Source organism: Myotis brandtii, unplaced genomic scaffold (genome assembly GCF_000412655.1).
Source record: "Myotis brandtii unplaced genomic scaffold, ASM41265v1 scaffold1663, whole genome shotgun sequence".
Classification (NCBI taxonomy): Eukaryota; Metazoa; Chordata; class Mammalia; order Chiroptera; family Vespertilionidae; genus Myotis; species Myotis brandtii.
The window spans coordinates 144,476-153,669 of record NW_005356101.1 but is presented as its reverse complement, the minus strand read 5'-3'; the positions used below and the strand labels follow the sequence as shown (position 1 = coordinate 153,669).

General features: G+C 35.5%; 1 protein-coding gene across 1 annotated transcript; it reads left to right on the top strand.

Annotated features, from left to right (window-relative positions):
• Nucleotides 1–729: 729 nt before the first annotated feature.
• On the top strand, nucleotides 730–7,641 carry SPP1 (secreted phosphoprotein 1). The gene is made up of 7 exons (XM_005862745.2): nucleotides 730–836; nucleotides 1,956–2,023; nucleotides 2,136–2,174; nucleotides 4,576–4,656; nucleotides 4,946–4,987; nucleotides 6,195–6,515; nucleotides 7,199–7,641. Exons 2-7 carry the CDS (start codon nucleotides 1,970–1,972, stop codon nucleotides 7,601–7,603), a joined length of 942 nt encoding a protein of 313 aa, XP_005862807.1. The 5' UTR covers nucleotides 730–836; nucleotides 1,956–1,969; the 3' UTR covers nucleotides 7,604–7,641.
• The last annotated feature ends 1,553 nt before the right edge of the window (nucleotides 7,642–9,194 follow it).

Sequence of the window (9,194 nt, the reverse complement as noted above, 5' to 3'; positions counted from 1 at the left end):
CTTTACTTCTGTAGCATCTAAAGTAAATTGCCTCTCTTTTATGTAACAAGTTATCAGATTAATCACCTTTAATCAATTCGAACAGTGTAACAAAAATCCACGTCCTTGTAAGGTCATTGTAAGTCCAACTTCGTGGGCATGAACATGGACTTTCATGTTTCTAATAATGCCATTTTTCTAAATGACAAGCTGTTTCAGACTTGACATCACAAAACCAAGCATGAGACTAAAGGATGGAGGCAGGATATCTGAGACCTTTGTACGCCTGAACAACAGCCTTGCAGCTCTTAAATAAATACAATTGTGGGGAAAATCTAGTTGCACGTATTACCTTAATCTCTTTTTCAAATGGAAAGAAATAAAACCCATTCTATTTAATTTTATTTAGGACTGATTTTATATTAACAATTTTTCTCCTAATTCAGAAATTATAAAATCTGTGTAAGAACTAGTCATCCCCCCCCCCTTTTTTTAATGGGACTCCAAGGTGCCCTTTCATTATGCTGAATGTCATTCCCATAAATGAAAATGCCGGCTAATGATATTGTAGAGAAGTAATGGTTTAACTCTGGAGTGTGTGTGTGTGTGTGTGTGTGTGTACCACAAAACCAGAGGGGGAAGTGTGGGAGCAAGTGGGTTGGGCAGTGGCAAAAAACCTCATGACAAATCTCTCCGCCTCCCTGTGTTGGGGGGAGGGAGGGTGTCTGAGCAGCATTTAAATACTGGGAGGTCCTGGTTGTCAGCAGCAAGAGGAGGAGACATCGAGTGCAGCACCATCTGGGACTGGACTCTCCTCTCAGACCAGTGGCAGCCTTCTCAGCCAGCAGCAGACCGAGGTAAGCCTGCAGTGTGCTCTCCTGCTGCTGCTGTCCTATACATGCAGTTCTGTTCATGGGGAAGGTCAAGTTGTAAGGCAAAGAGCGTCACTGTAATGCTGTTCATCATATTTTAAGTTGTTTTAGTCTTTTGAATAAGCCTGCTAGATACATAGCAGATCTCCTGCAGACCAGCTATTTTGAAAGCCAGTCAATATAAAACTTAAAAATCCTTCCATTTAGTCCTCAAAAGAAATGATACTATCTCTTCCAATTAGAAAAAAAAGAAAAAGGTACGACTCTATGCCCCTGGGGGATGATTATACCCATATCTTTTTAAATGGATAGATGATTGTGGAGGCATTTCAAAGGAAAAGTATCTTCAGTGCTAATATAAGCTAATGATAATGCTGTTTTTAATTATTTGATTTATACTATTTTCAAGGGGGAAAGTTTCTGAATTTTTTTTTTTACTTCTCTGTATTTACCTATTAAAATTTTCACCAAAAACTTGTATGACATTATGTAGACTTATTGCAAATTTTAAAAAGCTGTTGATTATTTTCAATGTTTCCCTTTTTGTTTCAAATTTCTAGAATAACTTATTTTCTAGAATAACTAATTTTAGAAATAGCTTTATTTCACCCAAGTAGCATCTTTTTAATAATTTAAGTTAAAAATCATATTTGAAATGCATGCTGAAAAAATGGAGAAAGCACATTTCTTTCATAGTTTTATCACTTTTTGTGTTTTTCTTCTCTGAAAAGTAAAAGTCCCACACTATCTTATTATTTTAATTCATTTACTGTTGGTCTGTGCTTAGGTTTAGACAGCTGGCAGTGTCAGGAACTAATGGTGTGATCTCTGGAACTCTCAATTTAAAAGTTGAATAAATATAGACTTGTAAACTTCTTCTCTCCCTTGCCCAATAGGGAAAGATGAAGAATAGAGAGAGGTAGCATTACAAATATTAATTCAAAAGGACCATAATATTAAAAAGAAAAAGTTCCTCTAGGAAGTAGAACATATTCTACAGAAAATGTATTTTATTTATGATTATTTTGAAATATGGTAGAATAATAAGGTATCACTGTTTTAACCTGTGAAGAGGTCAAATATTCATTACAAAATATTTTGCAGGAAAAATCACCACCATGAGAATTGCAGTGATTTGCTTCTGCTTATTAGGCATCGCCTACGCCCTTCCAGTGAGTACAGCTGAATCTTAAGGAAAATTTCTCAAAATCAATTAATTGGATGCCCCCATGTGCTGGGCACACATTCACATTGTAATCTTTCTTCATCTTTTCTGTTTCAAAGGTTAAACATGCTGATTCTGGAAGCTCTGAGGAAAGGCAGGTAAGCATCTTTTAGATTTAGCATAGAATTAAATTATTTATGCAGCTGTTTCAGGAACACTACAAACATATCTGTTGTAATTTTACTTATTATCAGAGTCAAGACTTTTAATTTATAAGTAATTGACTGCCTGTCAACTTAGGCTAGTGCCAAGCACAGCATAATTTTTAACAAATATATGTTCCACACACTGAACTATATTTTTTGTATACTAAAATAATGTTCCATGCCATTATTACTTATGTAAAATTAGTTCTCTGAAATTGCATGACTTTTTTTCCCCACGAGTCAACATACTGTTCTAGAAGTAGAAAATCCCACCCTTTTTTTAACTTAGTGGAAGGCATAATTTAAAATGGGCCTCACGTATTGGACAGTTTACATAACTGCAATATTCACAGTATGTCCTAAGATATTTGCCAAGAAGCCTATTATAAAAAGAAAGTCTATTTATGTTATTTGTATCCATTATCCTTTTTCTTTTCTTTTTTCTGGGAGAGAGAACAGGTGAGGGGTGTATCCATTATTCTTGTCAGCTGACTTTAGATCACAGTTCTCTAACCAAGCTTAAGGCCAAATCAAACTCTTTATTATAATTATTTGACCAGCGCCATAGAGGTAGGTACCTGCCCCTCCACAATAGGTGAAACTGTGCCAGGCAAACAACAAATGGGCATTGTCCCGAGGAGCCTGGACAAAAAGACACAGGGTTCGATTCAGACGAACAGAATTAAGGCCAATGTAGAGTTTCCTGGAGTCACGGTAATTAGATTGCTTAATGAAGACACTAAGAGAGGTATTGTTGCATGTGGTTGAGTGTGCAAGTATGTGTGCGTAGGTGTGTCTGTTTTCCAAGTGATTTAAGAACACAAGTATTGTTTGAATTACAATAAGCCAGAAAAGCAAGTGATTTAAGAACACAAGTATTGTTTGAATTACAACAATAAGCCAGAAAAATTAACATTTTCAGAGAAGAGAGAGGTCACACTATTGAAGCAAAAAAATAATGTCTTTTTAATAAAAAATATATATGACACATGAAGCCATGGCAGTATAAGTTATTAAATGATATTTAGGAGATGAGTGAAGAGCTCAACCTACTAGCATCCTAGACACGAGACCTAGTAGGAAATATGGAGTCTGTAGGGAGACACCTGTGAAGATGAACACTGGGTATCTGTGAGGGTTACTACTACTGGGTGGATTTTAGTCTATTTTGCTTAGCTTTATTTTCTTCATATTACTTTTATAAATTATAAATTTAACCTACAAATACATCCTCCCTAAACCTGTATTACATGTATCATCAGGAAATAGACATATTTGTAAAATATATAGTATAACATATTTCTATATAATACTTACAGAAATACATTTTTTAAAGAAAGAGGGAAACTTTGAACTCATCTAGACCAGTAGTTTTTCGTACCTTTTTAAAGCAAAAGTTTCATAGAAGCCCAACCTGAAGCTGCTCTGGCTACAGCCAGCCATGGAGAAGTGCAAAGTGATGACTGGTTTCCTCCCTTCTCTCCTCCCCCCAAACCCCCAACCACCTTGGTGGCTGCAGACAGAACTCTGTGGAACCTCAGGGTTCTCGTTCTCATTGACTTCCACGGGTAATACAGCCCATCCGATGACATGCATTCAGAGCAATTTCCACTCCTCTGTACTAGCATATCATCATCATTGTCCAAATAAATAACTTGGCTAAAAGGCAGAGGACATTCCATTCATGTCTTTGGCACCCTAGAGCAATAGAACTTTGGTGAGATGATGTTAATATTTTTTTCTTCACCCTCCACTAAGATAGCCACTAGACTCATGAGGCTATTCAACATTTAAACTGTAGCTAGTGCAACTGAGAAACTGAAATTCTCATTTAATTTTAATTAAATTTAAATAGCCACATAGTAGAGGAGACCTTGAAGATCAGTGCTCATTAAGGGCACCTCTGTTTTAGTTGTACTTTATCTGAGAGGAAATTTCAGCTAGAAAACATAGAACAGGGAAGCACAGTGTTAAGATCAGTGTGGAGAGCCAGTGTGATGGATTTGAACCTTGACTCTTAACTTCACTGCGGCTTAATTTCTCCTGATCTGCAACATGGAAGCAAGAATGATATCAATCTCATAGGGGGTTGAGAGGATTAAATGAATGAAAACATGTAAACACATTGGAAGGTGCCTGGCCCACAGTAGGTGCTATGTAAGAGTTTATTAAGTGAATCTGAAAGAAAAAATAGGTTAGAAAAGGGATGTCTAAGGCTCTGGTTGAATGTATATATGCATATTACTCTTATCCGTCAGTATTGGTGAAGTATAGTTGCTTTTTAAGCATATCACTTAGAGATCTTTATGTTTCTTTTTTTTTAAATAATGACAAATATGCAACTTTTTTGTAGCTTTACAACAAACACCCAGATGCTGTAGCCACATGGTTAAAGCCTGACCCATCTCAGAAGCAGAGTCTCCTAGCACCACAGGTATTTTTAATTTTAATTATTTTCAAAAGTGATGTGTCTTGCAATTAAAGAACAACAACAAAAAATATATAGCCACCAACCAGACCACTGGGCTGGTTAAGTAGATCCTCATGCCTGTTAGCAAATGCAATTCTAGGACATCAACTAATCTGACATGTTGAGTCTTTCCCCTTTAAGTCATTCACCAACAAGGCTGAAAAATAAGACCTGCTTTGGATGGAAAGAGCTAACTTTAGAATAAAAAGGTTAAGCATGTGTGCTATATACTAATATGCCTTTCCTTCTTCAGAATACGGTATCCTCTGAAGAAACTGATGACTTCAAACAAGAGGTGAGTTCCCACTTTGAAGCAGAGGCCGACCATGCCATGGAGAGACAATGAAGCCACTCTTTCTCCTAATGACATTTCCTGAGTTTGATTCTAACAAAATTCCATGAACAAATTTTCCAGTAAACTGCCAGTCTAACACCAGAAGAAAATATGTATTTACTAAATGCTTTAATACCAGATTTTTTCTGATAAGTTTAGTGTGGCAGGAAATGTTTACTAATGTCTGTTATTTGAAATGCTAAACCTCTTGCAATTGATTTAAGGTATTTTATAGATGTCTTATCTACTATCTGACACGCATCTAATAAATAACTATAAACCCAAGATTTTGCCTCTAGGAACATTTCTGTTCCTAACATAATGGTTTATTTGATAACTATTATAGGGCTGTTAATGAGGACTTTTTATTAGGACCAGCAATATATGTGCTAAGCAAAGAAAAAAGTTTGTTTTCCTTAAAATTCTGTTTGAATATGCTAAGATTTGCTAGCAACAAAAGTTAGATAAATGACCCAGTATATTTGCTAATTGGAAGTTTAATAGACATTAACTGGCTAATTCAATTGACAGATCTGAGCTGTACTTTATACACATGCATAACAGTCACTTCTTGATGATCCATGTTAATAGGGAGGTAGTTTTAGGTTTTGCGGCATGATGATGCTCTGATCTCCTGAGAATTCTCATTTCTAATACAAAAAAATAATCTCACAATCATGTATCTGTATTTATTGCATTATTGAATTTGGCCTATTAAATAATGTCTAATGTGAACCAGAAAAAAACAACATTATCAATATAAATATTCTACTCATATATCTTACTTGAAAATATCTAGAACAATAATTTTTATGGGAAATCAAGAAAAATACTTTATTTATTATTCAATTTATCCTTATGTTAAAAAAGAAATTGAAAAGTGCTCACTTTAGCTCTTAAAAACCATTGAGTGCATTGTTGTGGATGCAGAGATCCTAAAACTAAATAAAAGAAAGACAATAAAAGTATAATGCACTGTAAAGGCTAAGGGAAAATTAAAACATTTACACTAATTTTTCTGGCCATCTTTAAAACCATTGAGTGCATTGTTGTGGATGCAGAGATCCTGAAACTAAATAGAAGAACGATAGTAAAAGACTAAGGCACTATAAAGGCTAAGGAAAGTTAAAATGCTTACACTAATTTTTCTGGCCATCTTGATTTTTAGACTCTCCCAAGTAAGTCCAATGAGAGCCAGGACCACACAGATGAAGTGGATGATGACGACGAAGATCATGTGGACAGCCAAGACTCCATCGACTCAAATGACTCAGATGACGATGGTCACACTGATGACCCTGACAATTCTGACGAGTCTCACCATTCTGATGAATCTGATGAACTGGTCACTGATTTTCCCACTGACTTTCCTGGAACCCCTTTTGCCACTCCAGCTGTCCCCACAATAGACACAAATGATGGCCGAGGTGATAGTGTGGCTTATGGACTGAGGTTAAAATCGAAGAAGTTACACAGATCTGTCGTCCAGGTAAGCCCTTTAACAGACATATCTGATGGTTATGATTAGAGCCCAATTCTATGAACCAGAATCTGCATATTCACTTATTCATTCATGCATTCATTCAGCATTATTATTACTTTATGACCATTGAATATGAGACTTTTTCCCTTGGTGTGTTTTTTTAAGTCCACATAATTCCTCTCTAATTTTGTCTCTCAATCACAATGCTATTTTTCCCCAAATTCTGGCGGTAAAGCATTTATCCTATTCACTTTTTTTTAGATTAAAAGGGGACTGAAAAACAGCAATTACTTGTACAATACAATGGTCACATTTTGAAGTTAAATACCTAAGAGGAATGGGAGAGTTGCAAATTACACTGAATCTATGGTTAAAAGATCTGGATTTGACACATAGCCATCATTTGCTTTATTTTTTAACTTTTAATTCACGTTTCTTTATGTAAAACAGAGATAAGGCGACTTACCTGATAGGTTTCATCACATATATCATTGATGCAACTATTACATCAAAGGAGATGACACATGAAAGGGCTTGGTGAAATATAAAGTAACATGCTAGTATTATTTTTTACTTCAACCAAATTTAGACAGTTTTCATTGGCCTAAAAGTTTGAGAGCAGGAAAGAATTACAATGTGCCTATTCCTGGCTGTCATTTAATTCTTCTTCCATTTGTGCTGTGATTCAGTATCCTGATGCTACAGAGGAAGACCTTACGTCACACATGGAAAGCGATGAGATGGATGATGCACACAGGGCCATCCTGGTAGCCCAGGGCCTGCCCGTGGCTTCTGATTGGGACAGCCAAGGGAAGGACAGCCAGGAAGCAAGTCAGCTGGATGACCACAGTGTGGAAACCCACAGCCGCGAGGCTGCCAAAGAATATAAGCTGAAGGCAATGGATGCAAGCAATGAGCATTCTGTTGGGATTGATAGTCAGGAAAATTCCAGAGTCAGCCATGAGTTCCACAGCCGAGAATTGCAGAGCCATGAAGACAAGCTGGCATCAGCCCCTCAGAGTGAGGAACAAGATAAACATCTCAAATTTCGCATTTCTCATGAATTAGAGAGTGCATCATCTGAGGTCAATTAAAAAACGAAAAATACAATTTTCTGCTTTTAGTTAAAAGGGAAAAATACATTATAACGAGGTGGGAGACAATATGAAATGCTTATTTCTCAGCTTAGGTGGTGAATGTATATGTACGTGAATCTGGAATAGATAATGTTTTTAATCAATAGTTTAGTGTGTGGCTCCATGTAACAACTTTGTAAACTAAAAGCTTCGATGTTCTCTCCATATAAGTAATGCAAATTAACACTGTATTTTAATGTTTGCTCTTCTTTTACAAATAGAAATTTATGTAGAAGCAAACAACATGCTTTTTGCAGAAGTAAACAAAATACTTTTACACAATTATAAGAGAACATAAAATTTAGTCACTATAATTGTTTGTTTTTCAAATTAGTGTACATTTTGTTGTGATTATTTTTGTTTACATGAATAAATCTTTTATCTCGAATGTAATGAGAGTTTGGTGATGTCAGTTGCTCTCCCTGTATTTGGTTTCCCACAGTTGCTCAACAATTAACAGATGTAACCATTTTAATGAATGTGCTGGACTTGGTAGAGAGCAATCTAGGAACTGCTGCATCAACTGTACAGGTTCTGGATTGAGCTAAGTTCCTACCCAAGGAAACAGGTGTCAAGTGGGGATGGATATTCAGCCAGAAATCTTCCAACCAGGCAGGGCTATTTACGCTGCTTCCACTGAGTGAAAGCAGAATTTTTTTAATTTTTACAAAGCTGATATAAAAGCTAACAAAAGCCCACTGGGGTGGGGGGACAGGGGCGGGCTGGAGAGGGTCAATGGGGGAAAAGAGGGGACATATATAATACTTTCAACAATAAAGATTTTTTAAAATATAAATAAATAAATAAATAAATAAATATACATTAATTAAATAAAAGCTAACAAAATTCCTAGATGCAATCACACATGAATTTTATTGTTTCTCATCACTCCATTAATTTGCTCAGTAATCCTATTGTTTTGGGGTCCTTGGTTGGAAACTTGGGTAGGTTCCATAGCTATTCTGATCACTCATAGAAAATAAATAGTGCCTTGCAATGGAAAAACTTTTAATGCAGTTTCAGGTAAAAATCAAATTTCTCAATTTCATTCAAAATGAAAAGTTTTGCAAACCTAAAGTGGAGCAAGCATCTTTATGTCCCTGTTTTACCCTCTGCTTTTTCTAAAACTAGAAATTCCATTTGGAACTTTAAAATTTTTCTATTAACCAACTCTCAGGACAAAAGGGGTGAATTTTAATTGTGTAAATTTCTAAAAAAAAAAAAAAGAATCATAATGGAAACATAAAATCAATAGAGTGATCACAGAAAATCCATAGCCTTAATTCTTGCAGCAGCAGCAACAACAACAAAAAGAATAAAAATCAATACATTAAGCTCCCATCTTAAAAAGCAGAAAAAACCAATGAAGTATAGCAGACATATAAGAAAAGAAAAATAAAGTTGAAAACAAAAAGAATGAGGTAGAGAACAGAAAAAAACAGTAGAAATTAATAAATCAAAACGCTGATTCTTTAAAAAGAAATCAACAAAATAGATAAGCCACTACCTAATCCAATAAAAGGAGAAAGGCAGAAATCACAAATATAAA

Excerpts from the sequence above, each read along its gene's own strand:
- SPP1 (XM_005862745.2), top strand. The coding sequence starts at position 1,970 with ATGAGAATTGCAGTGATTTGCTTCTGCTTATTAGGCATCGCCTACGCC. Across the intron at positions 2,024-2,135 it reads GCATCGCCTACGCCCTTCCA|GTTAAACATGCTGATTCTGG; the intron begins GTGAGTACAGCT and ends TCTGTTTCAAAG. Across the intron at positions 2,175-4,575 it reads GAAGCTCTGAGGAAAGGCAG|CTTTACAACAAACACCCAGA; the intron begins GTAAGCATCTTT and ends ACTTTTTTGTAG.